This window comes from Colius striatus, chromosome 7 (genome assembly GCF_028858725.1).
Source record: "Colius striatus isolate bColStr4 chromosome 7, bColStr4.1.hap1, whole genome shotgun sequence".
NCBI lineage: Eukaryota > Metazoa > Chordata > Aves > Coliiformes > Coliidae > Colius > Colius striatus.
This window is the reverse complement of record NC_084765.1, coordinates 29,156,300-29,179,164: the sequence shown is the minus strand read 5'-3', so window position 1 is coordinate 29,179,164 and position 22,865 is coordinate 29,156,300. Positions and strand designations below refer to the sequence as shown.

Genomic DNA, 22,865 nt, shown 5'->3' with positions numbered 1-22,865 from the left:
ACAGGACTCTCAGTAAGACAGTGACCTGCTGTAGGTGCAAGTGGATAAGTTGAAGGAATCTTATGCTCATATGAATATTGACTCATGGGGTGGGTAGCGCTTGCGTCACTGGTCAGTGATGAGGTGTTTCAGTGGGAAGATCTGCAGCAGGGAGACACAACAGTTTGCTGTTAGACAACCGTTTGATTCTGATGTGCTGTTACATCTTCCTTGGGGATTGCTGTAACAACGCATTGTTTGAATCAGTCTGTCTCCAGTGTTTGACATAACGGGTATGTTTTAAACAAAGAAAATTATATAGGCATGTGGAAAGCTTAGGAATGTGGATGCTGGATCTGCAGGAGACACAGAGGTGAGGTTTAGTTTAATGATAGGCCTAGCAATGTGAGGTTGGTGATTGGACTCAATGAGTTTAAAGATCTTTTCCAACTATAATGATTCTGTTTCTTAGACGCTGGCCATTGAGTGCTGCTTCCCTTGCTTTTGCATTCACTACCCAGTCTCCTGTGCAAAACATGGGATTCAATTGTGCCTTTGGGTATTTTTGCAGTCTGTGGCAAATGGAGCTAGCTAAGGTGATCTGTGATTTCCAGCCAGCCACACCAGACCGGTCACGGAGCTGGGTGGAGTCTGCTGCCCCAAAGCCTCTTGTCTCCTGCCAGGACTCTGCACTGTGTGACTCAGGGCTGTGTTCCTCTCCCATGCATTAGGACTGCGGATCCCTCCCCATCACACAAGTCCCTGTCCAGGTGATTCATGAGCACACCTCTGTGTGTGCATTTCAGACAAAAATAATGAGAAGAAAAACAAGTAGTCTTGATCTTTTTTTCATCTTTTCCCCAGCTTCCAGATTGCACTGCAGCAATGGTAAATCAGAGCCACAATGAAGTCAGTGCTCATGAGGAAATGCTGGGAGCCCAGACAAGGAAGGGAATAAAATTGCAATGTGTTCCGAGAGTGGCACTGGGAGAGGATTTCTGTGTTCTGCTCCTGGTCCTCCCACTGATTCACAACAGGATCAAAACAAGTCATTTTTACTTTGAGAGGCTCAGTTAACCAGTACATAGTGATAATGTTATTGAAAATGTAGTGGTGAATGTTTATGTTACAGCATTACGGTAAAATCATGGACTGTGTAACCATAAAGAGAATGAATATGTTCCTTCCCTCAAGCAGTTCATGTACAATACAAGTGCTTTTATATGAACTGAACACAGTTTATACATCTATCCACTGTCTCCTAAGCCATTATCATTTAATAAACACATTAATTTATTGCTTTCCACCCTGACTGGGAAGACAGCTGTTTTAAGTTTTGGGACTTGGGAGGATCCTCTGACAAGCAACTGCAGGATACCTGAACTCATGGCCTTGCTTCTTCGTTGCTGGGACTGGAGAGGAATAGGGTGAGCTCTGGGGATGAATGGTGGTGGCTGATGGCAGCCTCAGTGCTGCTCACCCAGGCCCTAGGGCTGCTGTGGAGATTTGCAGACCTGGGAGCTGTTTTATTTGCTTCTTCAAGAGCTGGGATAAATTTCTGCAGACAATCTTTGTAAACCTACAGCTTGTAGTAACATTTCCAGTGCTACAGTTGCTTGACAACAGTAATTCCTTCTTCCCTAATGGACAGCGTTATCGCCAACAGTGGGGACAAAGGAAAGACGGTAGGATAATGTTTCACAAGAGACAGAGACAAATGCCTCTACCAGCAAAGTGTCTGCACGACAGAGCCAGGCAAGATAATAATGCAGATAACAGAATAGAGGGAGAATGCAATGGATCCACTGTTATCACTGGTGCAAACGTAGGAAAATAATAGGATTACATATGCTCATGCGATGCATACGATCACTCCTTCAGAAACAGGATCCCAAAACCAAACCAGCAATTTTCCTAATGTTTCCAAGGGCAGATTACACACACACTTCCCAAGGAGAGATCTTGCTGGGAAATACATAGAGAGAAGCAAGTTTTGCCATTCATAGAGGAAAGTAGGAAAGGTTTTTTGATAATACCCTGGGAATGGACTTGTCATTTCTCCCCTCTCCTTGTTTTCTAAGGCCATTTCAATGGCAGAAGGCATTGCTGCTGTAAAAAAAAATCTCATCAATTGCTCCCTCTGCCTGGCAGAGACCACTCTGATCAGATGTTCCACAACCCCAAAATTTGGATTATGTAATTCCAGATGCAATTAGCTACATCCCGGAGCTGTGTACACAGCTTCCTCGTTCCAGAAATGCTGCCCAGAGGTAAATGAAAATCTCACATGGGTTTGTATCACTCCAGCAGTCAGGCAGACTGCCAGAAGTAATAAAAAGAGAGTGATAAGCACACTGTAAAGTCTTTCTGCCATTTCTGTTCAACATATCTCTTTGTTTAAGTAAATGTTAAAACTCACTCAGTGTCTTCCCCCACCTCTTTTAAACTGGTGTCGCTGTAATGAAAGGATGGCAAATTCTGCACATCTGAGAGAACAATTTATTAAATTCCCTAAATGAAGAACACAGCACCATCTCGTTATCAACCTCTCACACAAGTACAACAGTGTGAGAGGCTCAGCCTGCCTACTACCGACCTTTCTAAGTGCCTGATGAAACTACTTAAAGGAATTGATTCAGCCATTTGGATGTCTTGCTGTAAGCCAGAACGGTGAAAGGAGAAGAACCAATGCCATATTAAAAACTGCATTAAGGTTTTCTCTGTCTTCATGGCCAGGAGAATAAATTTTGCAGCATGTCTAACAAAATACTGTCCCTATCTGAGTGAAAGAATCCTTTGCCCTGGGTAGCAGAGCAGTGTAGTGTTGCTGGAGTTCTGCTAACAGGCTTGCCTCTAGGATACACACTGGCATTTTTACTGGAACTAATGCAAAGGGGACAGTGCTCACAATGGATTCTGTGCTCCACCTTTTTGCCTTCCTACTTCCCCACTTCAGTGAATTTAGAAATGCAAAATACAATTTTGCTTATTGTAACTATAGGAATATTTTAGGCCTTTAATGCATATAAAAGGATACCTGTTTTAATGTGAAATCTGTGATAGCACTTGCACAGTCCTGGATTGCAGACTTTCCACCAAGCAGAGTATGGGAGTAGTGTTCTCACCATTTGTTCTGTGCACTTGTGTAAGCATGTGTATGCCAAGTGCAAACAGCCACTGCCTTACTCCACAGGTTTTCCTTCTGTTTGTTGCCTGCTAATACAAGTAAGATTTGAACTTGTTAAAAGTGAAGCCACTGCAACCACATTTGAAGGAAGCTGGAAGCTCCTTTGATGGAAGTGTCCATCCTGACTACAAGATTCATCTGGGTTTTGTCTCTGGCTGATCCTTGTAGAGAGAATTGGCTCCAGCTAAATGTAGACCTAAAAAGGATTTCCTACTGCGGGCACTCATTTCATCTTTCTTTGTTTTGGGGAGATCTATTTCAAAATTTGCTTTATTGTCCTCACTATGTGTTCCTGAAGAATATGGAAGCCACAGCATTTGAAATTTAACCTCAGCTTCCTAGGCAGCAGACTGGCTGTGGCATAACTAACATGTGCCCCTAGCATATCACAGGCTACAGCAAGAAGAGAGAGAAAATGTAGCTGGGTGATGTAAGCTGCTATGATTGCTCACCTTCCAACATTGCTCTTAATTTCCAACCACAATGTAGCATAAGTCACTTAGGCCTAAGTTTACTTAGGCAAACATTTCCCTTTGATTTCAACAGCCTTTTTTCTTCTTTCATGTATTGTACCACTGCATCGTCTTTCAACCTCTCCTTGAACACAAATAAGCCTCCCCTGCCCCGTGTCTGCTCAGTCCTGTTTTGGTTTTCTTCTCTAATTTCTCAAGGATTTCCTGTGTAGCACCATATAAGACTCCACATTTTCTTTGTCAAGACAATCAAGACAGCAAGATTGTATCACAGTAAACAACTGTCTAGCCTTGAAAAGCTGTCTTACCTCTCTTCTATTTTCTGTTTACCGTTTTATGTTAGAATTGGCATTCACATGGAATAGTTTTGCAAAGGCTTTTAAAGTTGTGCTGCTCAGCTAGTGCTTGAGTACCTCTCAGATGGGACTTTGTCACCATTATAAGAACTAATGAATGGTCCAAGAACTATTTTAATGTTTTTAATGAATTAGAAATAAATGCTTTAATTAGGTAATAAATATATTCATTAAATGCATAAACCATCAGATGTTTATAACAAATCTAGGTAGTTGCTTGGAAGAGGTCAGTCTGAATAACCACCAGTAATTTGTCTGGTTGACAAGAAAGTGATTCTACTTAGTCAAAGTGTCTGTGGCCCTGAAAGAGGATTTACCTATTATTTAAACAATAACAACACAAAAATTAGTTAATCTGTGTTGTCCAATGGACCTATAATCACACTAAGAAGGTGCTTGACAAAGAGACTTCAGTGTTGCAGGCAGATTCATATTGTCCCGAGTTTCTTCCATTAATATTTCACATGTGCCTTGGTCTCTGCTCTGGAGCCCAGGGTTTTTCTTTTCAAGGAGAAAATCACAGCTGGTGGAGAGGCAGCATCTCCTCTCCTCTTCTCATTTACAAAAATTGCTTCCCTCCAGTGCAATGATCAACTCAACAGAGATGAAAGGAATGAGAAAGGAAGCATATGACTGAAAAACACAAACTAGTTTAACCAGCTTTTTCTACAATACTTGACAGGAGGCAGACTGCAAGCAGAGGTGTTGACAGTAAGCACACAGGGATATACTTTTTTCTTTCAATTTCTTTTTTCCTCTGAGGCTTAACAATGCTGCTGCCTCACATTAGCACTTTTCTAATGAGATAGGTGCCTTGGGACTGCACCATCCTGTGTAGTAGCAGTTTCTCTGTAGGTGATTACACAGGTAAACATCAGGAGTTGGTTGTGGAAGAGATTATTCATGGCTGGCTCTGAGCTGGTTTCTGCAGGCATGAGCAAGAGGCTCTGAGGATTTTGGTTTGGTGGCAAGGCTGCAAGCAGGAAGACCAACGGTGTCAGTTCCCTGCCCAGCAGGTAGAAAGTTCAGCATAGAAGATAGCTTGGGAGTGACTTGGTTTCTTCTTACCTTCTGATGGCACAAAGCTGAGTAACCTTGTGCTAAGTCTTGTGTCTTTAACTAGCTGAAAATGAGCACATCTCTGAGCCTTGTGCTGCCGGCTGCTCAGAGCGTACTGCAAGGCTTTTAGAAGAGTACGCGTCCACCTTTTGAAGTCATATGGGTACTATTGCAATAATACCAAGTAAGAAAGACTAAAATGCTTTACTGGTTACTGAGGTGTGGTTTTGTTAAGTAGCTATTACAAAGGATTGAACTGAAGCAAAAATATCCAGGCCTGTGTGTAAAGCACTTGCAAAATTGTACACGCTGGTATGTCCAACTACTGACATTCACAAAGTGGTGTCAGTTGATCAAGCCATTGAGGTTGTGCTGTAGGAGCTGTGGGCTCTTCTGTTGTGCCTGATTTCCTTGCAGCATTTGTAACGCTGTTCTGGCACCTGGCTTGCCCACTCAGACCTTTTTACATACTACATTTATGCTCCTGCAGAATGAGCTGGCTTAGCATCTCCCTCGGAAGTGCTTTGCAGCTGAAGTTGTATGTCCTGTTTGGTAAGTGCCACTGCAGCTCCACCTCAGCTTGCTGCATTGCTCAGGGGAGCTGCAGTTCTGGCTATTGGCAAAAAAAGGCCTGTTTCGTAGAGCCTCCAGCTGCAAAGCCTGCTCACTTGCCTTTTGCAAGGAGGTATACAGGGAGAGTAACCCCTAGGATATAGCATGGTAACAACACTACCCTGATGGGGAGGAAGGACTGGAAAAGAAATAACTGCGTGGCTGAAGCTGGGTGTGTTGCTTGGTACAGGGCAGGACAGTGCTGAGCTACTGTGGTGATACAGATGGTATCAAAACCTGCAGGTTTTCACAGCTGAGGCAGGCCTGACTGCAAGCAGTGAGCACTGACAGTTGTAACACAGCTACCAGGTATTCTTTTAGCCTGAGGAGCCTTCATTTAGGAATTATTTGAAGCAGATTATCAAAAAATCTTTGCAAAAACCACTTCCTCTTAAGTTTGAAAATATTTAGCTATAAATGTGTGTTCCTTGTCTTTGTTCTTAATGGTATTTTCCCAAGGCTTTTATCACAAGTGTTATCAAGATGGGGTTTGGACTGAAGATGGTAAAAGTTCCTAATTCAGCTGAATAAAATGTTCATACAGATTTTCAAAAGAGAAAAAAACATTGAAACTGAATCTGTTATGACTATCTTTGTAATTCTTTTCACATAAAACTTTTTGTGTGTTTGTTTATCATCTTTGATTAAAATAAGCTCTTGACAATTTTAGTCAATTAGTAAAATAAGATTTGTTTTTCCAGATAGAAAAATGAAATAACTGCTGGCATGAGGAGAAAGTTTAGAGACTAAGGGACAATGAGTTTTGAGCAAGCATCATTTTGCCAATATCTTTTTCAGCTCACAGAAAGAAATCTTTTCTGTTCACAGTTGTATCACCATGATTTCTCAGTCCTGGATTGAATGTAACTTGTTCTGACTGAGTTGTGTCAATGGATTATATGGTTGCATCATACCACTGTGTACTGGCACTGCTAACAGAGTGTTTCTAGATCCTGATCTCTTCATCTGGTACTATCCTTGTCAAGTGTCCTGTCAAGGGCAGAGTATTTACTGCAAGCGAGCAGCAAACAGAATTAACAGCCAACAGTCAAATATGATTTATTAGCTCAAAGTACATTTGACTGGGCTATTTTCTATCATGTCATGGTCTTTCACTGTAAGTGAATCACTTTGTGGTTTGGGTTGTGATGGTGTTTTGGTTTTGTTTTTTTTTTTCCTGGGATACTCTAAAATTTCCAAGAACATATTCACATGATACCAAGTAAGTTTATATATCATGGAAGTTTACTACTCTTGTTCTGTGCCACTTGAGCTGTCCTGAAATAAATAGTGAAATAAAATGGGATAGCAGTGAGCACAACTAATTTGTACATCTGATGTCCAAGACTGTTTAAATCCCTGCTCCAGCTCAGCTGTGGTACTGAGGAGTGGTGCCTGGGCCTTATATGACTCTGGAACCCTCTTCTGGAAAGATGTCTGTGGCTGAAAACCCAGCTGTGCAACCTAATGAAGAAGTGAGCACATAAATGGGGGTTGTCAGTGTCCAGAACAGAAAGGTCTTGCAGAGGAAGCCTCTGGCCAAAACAGTCCCCTTTGACCAACACTTGGATGGTATGAGCCCTTTTCTATCATTTTTCACATGACAAAAAACTGCTTAATGAGTTTAAAAGTGTACATCCAAACTACATACTGCTATACTTTGTAAGAGCTCCTTTTCGTTACTGGCTGGAACACGTGGGAACGGACAGGAATGAGATGATTGCTTGTGCTTTCCAAGAGCAAACTAACTACAGAATTTGTACAAACTTTAAAGAACAATACTTTTTTTTAAGTACATGTGTTTTTTCACAGAAGCAATAAAAAGCAAGAAAGAGTAGGTGAGCTGGAGCTGGCTGTATAACATTTCTGTCGTTTCCTGTAAATTCACTTTTTGCACACTAGAAACATAAATGTTTACTAAGGATGTGAGTGGTTCTCTCTGGATTTTTTGAGCTGATTTCAGGAGTTGACTTGGTCATTTGCAACTTGAGCCTTAGTTTGCAATTTCACTGCAGTCCTTGTTACCCAAATCTATGATACAGTAGATGGGGAGTAAAGAGCATTTACTGCCAGACATAGCATAGATGTGAACCTTAGATGGGACCTTCAAAAATTAGAAGGAAAAAACAATTCCATTTGTAGCATTCCAATTGCTGAGCTGCTAGATTGCCACCTTGGGCCTTCCCCTGTAAGGAGGTAAGCTGGAGAACTTCAAATGAAAGCAGAGATTCTCATCAGACCTCATTTCTGGAGCAGCTAGGATATTCAGAAATAAATTGAAATTGATATTTCAAAAACTTCACAGTAGTATTGTGAAATTGGTGACATTGAGTAAGCCAGTAGCTTCCCAGTGGTCTTTTGCTCTGTATGACATTGCAGATTTCCTCCGAGAAGGAAATGTGTGGTTTAGAGTTCTGCTGACAGAGGAATTTGCTCTTCAGCTTCCTGAGCCCTCCTCACTGGCATCTTGGACTGCTCATGTGTTATGTGTTAGGCATTTATATAGTTACAGAGTGTTGTTTGGCTCTCTTCACATTTTAATCACCTCACGATTTGCATAGCTACAAAGTGATGGCTGCACAAAAGCCTTCTTAACTTTTGCAGGTGGTTTGTGGCTGGCAGACAAATGGCACACTGGGAACAGACCTGAAAAGTCTCAATTCCAAACTAATAACAGAACTCTGCTTGTGCTTATGACCTCCATTTTAGCTTCCCTTCTTAATAATTTACTAAAATAAGTTTCTGAGAATGTGCAATATTTCCTAAGGAAGAAAAACTGTAGTTTTACTATTGGTCTCTTTGTAAAGAGTGAAAGTGTTGTATTATTCTTTTCATAGCAGTGTTTTTACATCTCATGACATCCTCTAAACTTTAGTCAGAGGACTAAAGAGTGTACCAGTGGTCTTTGAGTTTTCAGCTTCTTTCAAACATTACACGGAAGGAGCTTTGCCTTTTGAAAGGCTGAAATAGTGCTTCAGAGACACGCCACCATACCACTTCCTTTCAACTGCCCATCCCCTCGTAATGCCTCAATTCAGGAAGCTTCCACGAAGGACAAAAGCAATGTCAGGAAATGTAAACCTTGTGCTCTCCTTTCTCACAAGAACACCTTCTTTGTATTGAGATAAGAAGAGCAGGAGTAGGAGAAAGGCATCTTTTAAAAATTTTTAGATGCTGTAATTTATTGTTTTATTCCAAGTGTCTTGTCTTGGAAAGCAGCCATGGAAAACAACTTTGGAATAACACATATTCTACCAGGTTGAGATCATGCTTTTATTTACTCATTTTCACTAGTTTTCACTGTCTTCAGCCTTGACCTGAAGTTCCTGCAGGTAGGAGTCTCGAGACGTTTCTGATCACCCTGAGGACATGGCATGCTCCTACTGCACAGCAGTTCAGACCCTTGATGCTTCAGTGCTAGGAAAAGGAGAAAGGGGCTAGCAGCCAGATGTGGGTCACAAGAAAAAATGTGACAAAAAGCTAGGACACCATTCAGGAAAACTGGATATGACAAACCTCTATAACACTTTTGTAATGGGGATAGTGAGAAATGCAACAGGAGGAAGCAAAATCCCTCACTACTTTTAAATCAGAGCTTGATGTGGCTTTATGACACAGGTCTGAGGTGGTGGCAACCCTTTCTATTTTCTCCATGTGATGACTTTAGACAACAGCTAAACCCGTAAAGTAGGATGGCTTCTTCCTGTGAGCCAACAAGGAGGCGCAATGTTTTTGCACCTGCCTTTCATAAGACACAGCACTGTTTCACCATGGTGCCTTCCAGAGTCCAATAGATAAACATATCAATGGTGAAACCAGATAATGCTTCAGTTTCTTATTGGATAGCATTAGCTACACATGAGAAACTGGAAGTGAAATAAGGAGAAACGGGATCTTAAAAGCAGAGGATACTTCTGTTTTATACAAAATAATGGTCAGAACTTATTTTCGTTTCAATTCCTCTCTAGGTTATCCACTTCCAGGTCTTTTATAAGAGGGCTTCTCTCCTACTGCAAGACCTGTGAGCAAGGCAACATGAAACAACTCTCACTTGCTTAGTCACAGAGATAATTGTTCAGAAGGTCATATAGAGCCACTGGAACCAGACCTGCCTAGCTGACACAGTGGTTCATTTAAAAACAACTTTAGGCTTTTAGAAATTATTAAAAGGATGGGGATTCATTTAAGTAAAGTCAGGCAGTTTGTCCAGGTGGTATTACATTATTACATTACTTTTTGGGAGCCATTTCTTTCTGTTTTTTCCCACTTGCATAAATATCTCTCTTCCTTTATATCAAATTAATTTTAAAATGAATTAATTCTGGGTGTTTTAGGAATTGCTGAATCAGTGAGGTATTGATGTGGAAGTACCTCTTTTCAGCTGCAAGCTCCTGGGGTAGAGGAAATGGGCAAGATGGATGTAAGTGGGTGCACACTGAGGGATTGCAGCAGCAGAGCTACTTTTGAACCCTTTGAGCTGTTAAAACTGTTTCATCAGCCTGACTGTCACACACAAGGTGTCTGTTCACTCAAAACTGTCTTGTCTTTTAACTGGCAAAAATGAAATTCGTGTTCCACTTGCCTCAGTATTATCTGCCTTAGGAGTGTTTTAAGTTCTCATGAACTTCTCTCTTGTGAAATGAACTACTATCACTTCTACAGTAGGGTAGGAAACAGTTTTCTTGCCCTGCAAACTTATATAAGATTTTTAAAGTCCACATTTCACTTCTTGACAACAGCAGCTGGAAACAACAGAAAAAAGACATTCACATTGATATAAAGAATAAACTTGCTCTGAATGAGGTAGATCTCATTGAGATATCCCATTGCCTCTGTTGGCATACTGTCCACCATCTGCTGTCTTTATAGGAAGAGGAATTTCACTTTAATCTCTCCTTTCTCTAGCTGTTTTACTTGTGAGTTAATCTACTGGAGCAGAGGGAAGACATGCCTGGACTCCAGGCTGCAGGTAGGGCAGATTGTGGGCAACAAAAGCTCCAGTGCCTGCTCCAGACTACATCTCCCCCTGCTGAGCTTCCAGGACCACAGAGGGCTGGATTTTATGAGTTTAATCTCCTCTTCCCCTCTTTGGCTAGAAATTTCACCTTAAACCTCCATCTCCAGAGGAAGCCTTCACCAGATATGAACTTTTTCATCAAAACCCGGCTTTATCTTCCAAAACAGTTCCCCTGCTTCCAATAAAACTGTTTTCACACACACATACATACACAAATTGACAAAAACAGTCCTAACCAACTGTACAGCCAGAGTCTTTCAATGGCAGGTGTCTCCTTTCCTTCTGGTGCTCCTGGGGATTTCCATCCTGCTGAGCAGCACCTCTCAGGGCTGTTTATCAGTCCTGACTTGTTAATAACGCTTCAGTAATTAGAGCACCTATTGCAAACAGCATGAAGTGATGAGACTCAGACCTCAGCGTTGATGACCACCTATTTTTTTTTCCTTTTGCCTCCATTCTTTATTTTTTCTTTTTCTTTCCTTTTAGGAACTAATTAATCCTGAACAAACTGAGAGCAGCACCAAATAGCTTATTGTTTGAGAAGTTATTACTGCATAAGAAAAAAAACCCCAAGTTTGTGTTTATTTTTTGCCCTGAGTGGAATGCAGGAGCTGGTATCTCTAAGCTATCCTGAGCTGGTCATTTTTTCACTTAATTCTCAAGACTAAGAGTAAATAACTGCTGCCTTTCATTTCAAGGAAAAATGAAGTTGCATCAAGAGTGTTTCACAAAGAGTTATGGAACTTTTCAATTCCTCAGTCTTGTTCAGTGACATTTTTCCATCACTTTGAAGAGGTACTAAACTCCATTTATAGTACAGGAGTAATTTGGGGAACTGAAAAGCCATTGGAATTTAGATGCATATTTTCAACTTTTCTTAAGCTCAATATGCTGAGCAATACTGTGTGATTTGCATGCAGAGCCATGCCCCCCATCCCTCACCTTGCCCCAGCCTCAAATCCTTACTGAACAACACGGTGAATTTTGTATATTATTGACTTGTGGCTGCCGAAAAAGGTTTTATTATAAAACTTAGATTAAACAGGACATAGAACAAGTGTTTTCTGTGCCATCTGCCATCCAGAGTCTACCTAACTGCAGTATGGCATGAAAACTAAATCAGAAAAAAAGGTCTTTTGGAGCTAAAAGGAGCTGGAGAATAATAACAACAAAAAAAATCTGTTTATGGAGCAGCCTAATATGTGTTCCAAACAAATATGCAGTGAGTGTAACTGGATTGAAATTCAGAGTCTTTCACTGTGCCTGCAAAGCAGCACAATGTCGGTGTCCACAGTTGGTGGCTGTAAACTTTGAAGAAAGAGAAGTGGCACAACTCTGTGTTGCTGCATTGCAGAGTGCAAGCCTTGTGGGAGGAAAGGGATGGGTCATGAATCACCCAGTCCTGCAAGGGAAAAAAATACATCAAAATGAGATTCACAAGGAGAATCTGAGAATCTCCCTGGAGAATCTAGCTTAGGAGGGGAGGCTGAGAGTTGGAATTACTCAGCTGGCAGAAGAGATGGTTCAATGTGTATAAAGACCTGGCAGGGGGCAGCAGGGGAGATAGAGCCAGGACTTCTCCATAGTATCCAGTGACAAGGCAAGAGGCAGTGGGAACAAACTGAAATACAAGAAGTCCTGTTTAAGCATAAGAAGTTTTTTTGCTGTAAGAGTGGTGAGACACTGCAATAGTTTGCCCAGAGAGGTTGTGGAGTCTCCATCTTTGGAGATATTCCAAATACAGAGCTGAGAAAGCTGCTGTAGCTGGCCCTGCACCAAGCAGGGGGCTGGCTGGATGATCTTCAGAGGCCCTTTCCAACCTTAGCTATTCTGTGATTCTACCATCAGAAAATGTACCTCCACAGGCTGCTTTAGAAAACCAGAGGACACCCTCCTTGATCTGTCATTACGTGCTGTGACAGGTGATCAGGATCCGTTTCAAGCCGTGTGTGACAAATGTTTGTTGAGCGCTCGGTGATGCTGAGGAGACGTGTCTGCGTACGTGTGCGTGAGAAGAGAGGTGATGACTCACCTAATCCATATTTCAAATGCATACTCATGGCACAGTTAAAGCTGGCATAAATAAGAATCCTCTGTTTCTGAGCCCAAGCAAAACCAAACAACTCTTGCAAAGCAGGATAGACCAAAGCAAACCAGACATAACTGCATAAAAATATTAACAAGATTTCCACAGTGACTCTGTCAATCATCCACTTCAAGCAGTCAAAATTCCTACAGAAGGCATTTTAATAAAATGTCATTACTAAACTGTCTTATTAGTTTCAATTCCTGACCTAAAATGAGCTTTCCATAAACCCATTAATCTTCCTGGTCTGGAAAGCCCTAGGACCAGCTCACTGCATTTAAATGTCCTCCAGATACTCTTCGTCCTCACAGGGAAGACGCTCAACCTGATGTGCCACGTGCAGGCTGTAATTGAGCATATAACCAAAAGTTGCAAACACAAAACTTCAGTCCTTCCATTTGAGCTCATCACCAAGGAAATGAACCCCAAATATATTGTACTTGGCTTCTCACAGACCCTTCTAGGTGCTGTTTTAGGAATACAGGAGATGGAAGGTAGCCACTGACATGTTTGCCTTGCTATTAGTATCTGTGCTAGGAGTGGTAGTTCACTCAAGCTTCATTTAGCTGTTGTGCTCCACTCAGAAATTATTTATGAAGCACCAGTGTTTCCATAGCCACAACTAATCAGGTTTTCTTCTTGTGATGCCTGTTGTGAGATTTCACCCCTCTTCACTGAAGCTTCTCATTGCCCCAGCGAGCTAAGCATCCTCTCCACATCAACAGGGGAAACGCAGGAAGAAATTATATGTGAGAAAAAGATCAGAGCAGCCTCTTCCATGGAGATGAAGTTGACCTCACAACAAACACAGACATCAGCTGGGCACTCAGTTCAACTTTTCCAGGCTGATTTCCCCTTTACTCCTCATTTCCACACAAGCCCACCAGTGATGACTTGCCCAGGATATAAGCAGGGCCACAGTCATACATTTGCCTCTAGTCATACTTTCTGGAGCTCAAAGGGATGCAGTACATACCAACACCAGAGCCCGGCCTTGCTGTGTGCCAGTGAGTGGTGAGGTGATTGATTTTAATTTGCTTTCTTTCATCAGTAGATACAGATGCAACTGATGCAATCCAATTAAAATGAAACTCAGTGAGGAACACTCACAAAGCTGAGATGCCAAGGTGAAAGATTTGGCAGCCAGCTCCTTCCCTGCCTGAGCTCAGCTGTGCTTCAGGCCAAGGCTGACAGGAGCCCTGGTTCCTCTCTCCCAACATACCTGCTAGATCTCACTTCCTCCTCACAGACCTGCCTCAGAACAAAGGGCCCTGCAGAACTTGACCTCTACAGGAAAGCAGAGTAGCTCCTGGTAGAAAAAATACTTCCTTTTTGAGCGAAACAGTTGACACTGTGTTTCTTCATTACCTAGTGAGCCTAGAAAATGGTTTTGCATTGACTTTTATAACCACGTCTGCAATATTGTACCACAGTTAAGAGTCTCATTAGCAGTTGAATTATTTATTAAACTAATTCTCTCTTTTTGGCATACATAATTGACCATTGTGTGAAAAAGCTACAGTAACAGTTGAGAGGTTCACCTACAAAGTCAGCTTTGCATTGAACCTGATGTAGAATATAGCCTGAATGTGAAACAAGGAATATCAAGCAAGCCCCTTTGTTTCTAACAGGTTCTTAAGCTCTTCCATGGCTCCCACTGCTATAGCATCAGACCATAGCACAGGTACTGCTCAGGCAGGAATGTGGTAGTGAGAAGCCTGCAGCAGTGCAGGAAGGCTAATCTTGCTATCTCATGTTTAAGGCCTACATGGCATTTGATGGCCTGCATCTCCAGCTCACTGGCATTACATCTGAGCTGTGAGAATCCACAAGCTCGGAGCTTGTCCCACAGCTGAGAAGCAACAAGCACTTCACACTTTAAGAGGGTTTTTTTGCCTTTTTTTTTTTTTAAATCCTGAGCACTTTAGGAGGCCACACCACATTTTCAGAATTGACTTGGTCACTTGAGTTTGATTCAAAGCCTCCCAAAAAAAGTAGATTTGCTCCCACTCAATGTTGGGCACTTCTGAGCCTGCCCTGAAACCAAACGCCTCCCTTGAAAACCTTCTTCGTTTCCCCTTTCCAGGTAGGTAAAACAAAGCTAGTAAGTGGTGCCAGTAGACACCCACCTGCCTCTTGGCAGAAATAACTGCATTTTACAAGGCTGCAACTGGAGTGTTGAGCAATGTTGGAGAAATAAAAAAATGAAGGAAAACGCAATAACAAGAATTTCAGAGAAAAAGCGAATGGTGAGTAAAGAACACAGAAGGAGACTAAGAAAGTCAGTATTTGTGAAAGATTTTCTTGGTTAGTGGTGTTTTGTAAGAAAAAAAATACCGTTGCTCAGGTCTCTACCTATGAACATAACCCTGTTAACATGGAACTCGCTATCGCAGACATGCTCCTCATTAACGTGGGTATTTAGGTACCTGTCTCATATGATGCTAGAGAAGGCAGGTAACATCTGTTACATTTGTACAGCAGACCAGCAGAATATTAATCCTTTAGCAACTTCCCTGCACTGGCTACCAAAACCAACTTGTATTTTCATCTCAGTAATATTTTTCAAAGAATATGATGAGAGGATAGAAAATTTCTGCTAAGAAGCACATTTTAGTGGAGGCTTTGAGTAACTTTGCCTTAAACTGTTAGGGAGTGTGTGGAGGACATAAAACCAAGAAATGTAATTAAAAGATATCTTGGTTTTAGCCTAGACCATGCTACAGAGAAATTTTTTTTAAAGTAGTACAAGTGTGAAACTTTTAGTATAGTACTGTCACTGCTACACTTAATAGCAGAAAAGAGACATTAAAACTTACACGTCTTATGAGGAACAATTTAGATTTTCCTGAAAGACAGCACACTCTGCTCTTAAAAAGTTTGAGGAACTTTGTGGAGGAAGAAATGGCACTCTTTGCCTGTGAGTTGGGGGTGATCTGCTGCTTTTAGGGTTTCTTTATATTTTCTTTTTCATCGCAATAATTACTAAAGAAACTTCTGCCCATCCAGAAGTTTGCTGATGGCAAGAGCAGGGAGTTGTTGCTCAGATATACCTTCACAGGGTCAACTACAGGGAGGTGGTGTGGCAGTGTCCTTAGGCAGCAATTAGAGATCAGGAATCTGCATCGAGTGATCTACTACAGTGCAAATATACTTTTGGGTTTTAATCGTAAAGATGGTTTCCATTCATCGCACAAATTGAATAAAGAAGAAAATCACTGAAGCAAATGGCACAAATACATTTCCTTCTCACTAATGGGCATAGCAGAACCTTATGAATGCAAAAATAATTGCTGATCTTGTGATTTTGGGGTGAAGCTGTACAATTTTGCTACATTGTGCAATATCCTGTAAGTTTTCATTTTAAAAGACTTGTTACTGCATAGCTGAAACCACCCTCCTGGAACCAGATATGTTTCTGCCCTGTTAACCAAGCCCAGTGATACAGTGTTTCCAGACAAAGAATATTAAAAACAAAGATGCTCTCTTTTAAAAGTAGGTGTTAGCTTCAAAGGTAGGCAAGGATTTTAGTCATGGTAATGTGACTAAGCATGGAAGAGGAGTTTAGGGAAGAGTCGTAAAGAACTGGCCTGGCCAGCCTGTCAGCGGGTGTCAACCACTCTAACCCTACTCCAGTCCCTGGAGTACACCTGATTTATTCTCACTAAAGAACAAGAAACGTAAATATACTAAACATGCCAGTTATAAAAGTCAGGTGGCAAGTTTCCAAAGTCCAGAAACACAAAAGCTGAAGCTCCCAGGGTAGCACTGGCTTGCAGCTGTGCCCTACATCGTGCATTAGACTATGCAGTTAGTAGCTGTGTAAAAGTGGTGGCACAGAGAATCTCTTGTAGGTGTGGTCGGGCACAGTTAGTGTTAGCACCAAAATTAACTTTTCTATTTCCCCATTATTTTTTTTCTAAACTGCTCAAATATGGCACTAAAGTGGGGGTGGGGAGGGCTTCCTGGAAGTGCTGGGAGGAAGGTGGTTCACTGAAATGTGTTCTTGCATCTGCCCTTTTATACCAAGAGAGAGTTTACCCTGAAGGGTGAGTAGATAGAAGGCAAACACAAGCAGCAAACACACTGTGAAGGAGCTGTTCTACTTGGTCTATAGGAACATGGCAGAAAGAATGAATATGGTTTCGTTTCTTTCTTCAAGTTAATCTGAGATGTTTGACAATGATTGCTCAAATAGGAGGCAACCGCCTAACATCCTGTTTATCCAACTTTACAACACTAGAGTTTCATTGTTTTGGTTTTTTACTTAAAACCTCTACTCTAGAAGTAGTTGTGAGAACCTCAGTTGCCCCTGAGAGAGAAATGACTAGGATCTTTTTACCTTGTAACTGCAGAGAAAGAGCTTGAAAACAAGACACCAAAAGGTTCTTCAACCAAAAGCCAAATAACAAGAACGGAGCGTATCTACTTGTTCTACTTTGAGTATTCAGCCTCAGTTCTCGAGTGTCACTGACAGTTCTTTCTGTCTGTGCAGCTGTATGACTCCTGGGTGCTGTATGCCTGGTGCCTGCCCGTCTGCACCGAAAAGCAGGCATGGGCTCTGTAGGTGAGTGAGCGATTGCAGTTTGCACACAGGTGGCTGGCTTTGCTCTACATGCAAACATGAGAGAATTCAGACTAATTAGAAACAGTTCACTTGCTTGGGGCAGCCACTCCTAAAACTGAGGACGGTCAATGAAAGCAAGCGCTCTTAGGACTATGAGATGGACAAACCTGAGTCGCTTTCAAAAGCAGGTTCTGGACCTAGCTTGGGAACTGAGAATGTCAATTATTTGATGTGGAGTGGATATAATTCTTCACAATGTATTCCTTCACCTAGAATCAAACATACTACCAAACTTTTTTGCTTGGAGATAAATTTGTTCTTTTACTAACCTAAATTTAAAACACAGAATAGGACTAAATTAGTTTTAAACTATTAGTTTAAACTAAGCTTTATGTTAAAAAAATTAAAATATGGACATATTGAATATAGGAAACACATAGGAAATGCTCACTTACCCAAAAGGCATCTTTGAACTGCAGCTGTGTCATTATTGTTGCTCTGTGGAGGGGCAGGAATCCTTCAGCAAGTTTGTTCTTAGATGAGAGCAGCAGCAACTACAGCACTGAGCTGTTATTGCCTGGCCAAAGCAGAAAGTGAAGCACATCCACAGACCTGTCTCTTCTGAAGTCAGGCTGGTGAAAAATAGCATTGGGCAGTTTCAGGCAGTTCAGCGTAATGACCTAAGGCTGTGAAGGGACAGAGGGAGAAAAAAGCTCTTGCTCACACACAGAGACATGCACACACTCGGCGCCCTAACCCCAAACTTGTTTCTCTTCTGGTAAACAGTTAATATTGAAATGAGGAAGCAGGGAGATGTCAAATGATGTCAGGCTGCTCCTTGCCATGTGTGTGTGCAAGTGGCTGGCAAACAAAATTTAAAAGAGAGGGAAGAACAAAAAGAGTAAAAATCAGTGATATGATATGATCAGCTACAGGAAAAGACAGAGCAATTAAAATGCAAAGGAAACCAGAACAATAGAAAGAGTTAAGCTGTGGAGGAAATTAGAGTCAAATTATCATATAATGCTGTGGTCTTACAAAGAAAATGAAGCAAAAGAAATTTATGTGCCTCATTTCTCCAGCACCTTCTGAGGCTGGCAGAGGCCCAGGCATTTGCACATGGGAAGTGGAGCTCAAAGTTGCAACTGGAAAGGCTTTTTAAGACTGTGGTTAAATTAAGAATACTGTAAACAGGTGTCTGTGCAGTTTTAGATACCTGTATGTCTATATATAGAACATTTCTGATTTGCATGCCCTCACGTAAATGTTTCTATGAATAAGCAAGATATATGAAACTTAGAAATAAAACACAAACTCCTGAAAAAACCTGTGATAAGGGAGCTAGGAGTTTATAGGCACCAGGACCTGAAATGAAGCTTCAGAGACATCTGAACTGGCAGCACATAAGACACAACAGGCAGCACACCACTGACATGAGTATTTCAGACAGCTCATTGAATAAGCAAACCCAGCTGGTACAATGCAGATGCAAATAATTGCTAATAAGATAACATATCTAATACTTCCATGAAAGCCTCTTCAAAATATCTGTCCTGCAAGTGAGATTGCCTCTATTCACCTTCTTAGGATGCTTTAAGAAGTCCATGTTTTTAGATACTGTCATTTTGTGAGAGCAGGAAAAAACCTCAAAAAAACAAAAGGAAAAAAAATCCTGCCATGGTTGTCTGTGCAAAAACATGTCCTTCCACACCAAGAACACACCGGGTCTTACTTAGCTAGAACTAATTAACGTTGCTCCAGATGCCTGGGCGTTGCGTTTTTCTTACTGTCCCTGCAGCACCAGTCACACAGGCAGATTATTAGTGATGAGGAAGGCTCACAGCTCCACTGAGCAGAGAGATCTGCAAGGCAGAGAGATCCACGCAGAGAGATCTGCAGCAGCTGGCGGCTGGAGTTGTCAGTAGTCACTCCATGACCAACTTGTAACTGATATTTTAAAGAACTGGCAAGTTGCTTTCCTGGTGATCTGAATAAGAATGGGAATGTGCAGAGACTTTGAAAGGGTAAATGAAATGCAAGGAAAGGAGGGCAACAGAGAGAGTTTGCAGGGCCAGAGGTGCAAAACAGCTTTGATTATCATGAGCAGCAAGAAAAAACATCATCACATGAGAGGGAAAGGAGAAATGTAAGAATTCACTCACAGAGAGTGCTGAGGAGGAATGAGAAAAGCTTCCTTCCAGAGTGGAAAATTCCCTGAAAAATGTATTTTGAGGGCATGGGCACTAGTCAGAATATTTGATCTGTAAGCAGAAAAAACGAAGAATGCTTTGAGGAACATTCTATCTCAGTGTTTCTAAAACTAAATGTTTCCTCTTACTATTTCCAAATTACAGTTTTATTTTGAAACAGATAGCTTTGCTGCTCTTGGGGTCCATAAAAACGCATCGAGGGCATTTTGGCCTTCCAAGATGATATGCCACTTGGCCTCCAACCAGAAAGCCTATTATTTGATTGAATTTCACACTGGGCTTTGTGCCTGGATGTGTCCCACCCTACAGCTGTGACACAGTTGCCTCCCTTAGGAGCACCCTGGTTTGCTTCTCTGTGTACTAAAAGCACGGGCGGTTTGCTTTGTGTGGGGCATGAGTTTGTGTCTTACCACGGCCTGCAGAAGAGCTGAGACCAACCATGTTTCTAGTTCAGGTATTTTGATGAGGTCATGTGAGCCATAGGCCCTGGTTCTGATGAACCAGAGCTGTTGGGCAGATACTTGAGCAGTCACTGGACTCTAGGTTACAGTCAGAGGGTGCTGTGCCTTGCAGAGGTAGTCAAGCTTTGCAGGACTCTGGATGGGGGAGAAAATGATCATAGAATCATAGAATGGTAGGGGTTGGGAGGGACCTTTAGAGACCATCTAGTCCAACTCCCCTGCAGAAGCAGGTTCACCTAGATCAAGTCACACAGGAACATGTCCAGGTGGGCCTTGAAGACCTCCAAGGAAGGAGACTCCACAACTCCCCTGGGCAGCCTGTGCCAGGGCTCCCTCACCCTCACAGTGAAATAGTTTTTTCTAATATTTAAATGGAACTTTTTGTGTTCCAGCTTCATCCCATTACCCCTTGTTCTGTTGCTAGATACTATAGAAAACAAGGATGCCCCAACCTCCTGGCACCCACCATTTAGATATTTGTAAGTATTAGTAAGATCTCAGTTTTGCAGCTGAAGGAACAGAAACCTATAGCAAACAGTATTGGCAAATGCGTCAGCACTAGAGGCGCAGGCTGGGGACAGGGTTAGTGGTGTGCTGTAGAGTCTTCAGGTGGCTGTGCTTCGCAGCTGCCAAGGTATGAGTAATGCGTCATCAGGCAGCTGCACCAGTATCAAGCACACACTCCATAACCCCACGCTGCTGATCTCCTCTGCATGCAGCAGCACCACCTCCACTTGGCCAAGGTGTAAAAGCATAGCTCTACAGCTGGTAAACAGCTCTCTGCAGAGCCTTGGCTGTACCTCCCCGCTGTACCGGCTGTGAGTGCCTTCACAAAAATTGACATAGGAGTATTTTCCTTCTTTCTCATAAGCCAAAGCACCAAAGAATACTTAAATACCCAGCAGTGAGCATCTACTAAATTTATACTGAGCTGGTGTACCTCAACTGATGGTTTGTAGGATGCAATTACTTGTTGTAGGCTTGTCTTGTTTAGCAGAGCTTAGAATAATACCCAGAAATAGCAGTCACCAATAGTTGTCTTATTTAAAAGACACACCAGTGTTGTAATGCTGCAAGTAATATTCATCCAAAGATGTAGAGGAGATAGGTAATGCACATGCAGAGACATACACAGGCAACATAGTGCAACCAACAGAGCTGACCCAAAGCCACCCTTCCTTTGCTAGCTACTTCCTTATATGCTGCTTCTGCCTATGTCATCACCCAGGGCCCAACTGATTAACTTGCAGCACCTCTTTCTGATAATTGGAAGTAGCTTGCCAGCTGCATTAACTTGTTCCTACCGTCTTTATTCAAACTGGCTGGTTCAAGTCATATTTGTTCCTACACACCAGCCTCCTGACCACTCTAGAAACTCATCTTTGTCACTTTTCCAACCAAACATATCAGGACAGTCTTGCAGGTCTTCTGTAAAACTCTTACGATGAAAGCTGCACTTGGAGAAGAAATCTTCCTAAATCTATTCTCTAAATAGGAACAACACAGTGCTCGGTTCTTAAATGCAGTGTCTCACAATTGGGTTAATATTTTGAGGTGAGTGGACTGAGTTGTACAAAGGCTGGAAAAGCTGAGTCAGGCAGGGAGCTCTGTGGGGCTGAGGGAAGGGGAGAAAAATCAATGAACCTTGCTATGCTACTGACTACTGTAATGCCATCTATTGAAACCACCTTGAATTTCATTGACTCTTCCTTTGCAAAATACTTATCCAGACACATTCATACCAAACAGAAGCACTTCCAGTGGGGAGAGGGCTTAGACTATTGTCACTGTAATGGGTGGGAGTAAGGTGGCAATGACAGGTGATCAGCCACTTCTTTTTTTTATTTGGTTAGTGACAGGGTGAATGCTTTGGAAACCTGCAGGGCCTTTCATCTCCCTTTCCTCACTCTTTTAACATGCCTTTTCAATTAATCTTTGCATACAGCTCCACTCAGAAATTCAGAAGTGTCAATAATAAGCCTGAAGTGGAATGCTTCCCTGACAACACTGCAGCTTCCTTCCTCTCACTGCTCTGAAAGGTTAAAAATCAGGGGTTTGGGTTGATAGGACCAAGAATTAGTCTTCAGGCCAGAGTACTGGATGATTTTTTTTCCCAGTAATTAAACTGTTTGGCAGCAGAATGAACCTTCTGAATCTCTTCTGTAGTGGAAAGTAATGAAAAGTCTTCTTTAAAAAAAAATTATATCAAAACCCCTCAAATTCTGGCATGCATCAGAATGGAAGCTTCATTTACTTTTTATTAATTCTATACTGCTTTAAGCAAAGCTTTTTGTGGGGTATTTGGGTGGCAGCTTTGGACATGACAGTAGTTAAAATATGAAAATAGCATCTACAAACAGGGTTGTGCTCATCCGGGGCTTCAAGCAAGACACTCTGCACAGTTAGTGTTGCTGATTCCGAGGAGTCTGATGGTGTAGACAGTAAACCTTTTACTCTACATAGAAACAGGGTGAAGGAGTCTATGAAAAGTATTAAGGCAGTATATAAAGAGACACTGAATACCCAGGTAATTCAGGTATTACACTGGTTGCATATTCCAAAACTCCTCAGGTATATTGTGGTCCCCTGGAATCGCCGTGAAATGAAAATGCAGAAAAGAAGGCACTTCAAAGCTGCTATAACAATTACATCTAAGAGACACAGCTTTGCAATTATTGCTGTAATACAGCCATGTTCAAAATTAAAACAGTCCAGCCTCCGGTGTCTTACTGGGTCCTAAAGCCTAGAGATGCCTCCAGCAATGAAAGCATTTCCAGAGGAAAACGAAAACCAAGGCGTTTTAGCAGTTTAACTGTGCTGCAGTGTCTATTTCCATACAAATGGCTATCTGAATTTCA

At 41.9% G+C, this 22,865-nt stretch overlaps 1 protein-coding gene across 4 annotated transcripts in view; it reads right to left on the bottom strand.

The window, feature by feature from the left end:
- Nucleotides 1-22,865, bottom strand: part of PSTPIP1 (proline-serine-threonine phosphatase interacting protein 1) — a 59,059-nt gene that overhangs the window by 34,627 nt on the left and 1,567 nt on the right. For 3 of the 4 annotated variants that reach the window (XM_061999637.1, XM_061999639.1, XM_061999641.1), the window contains exon 2: nucleotides 17,792-18,022. In XM_061999637.1, coding sequence (XP_061855621.1) covers nucleotides 17,792-17,824 — 33 coding nt within the window. In that variant the 5' untranslated portion in view covers nucleotides 17,825-18,022. Of the gene's footprint in view, nucleotides 1-17,791; nucleotides 18,092-22,865 lie in introns of those variants that run through there. The other variant, XM_061999638.1, reaches the window with a different exon arrangement.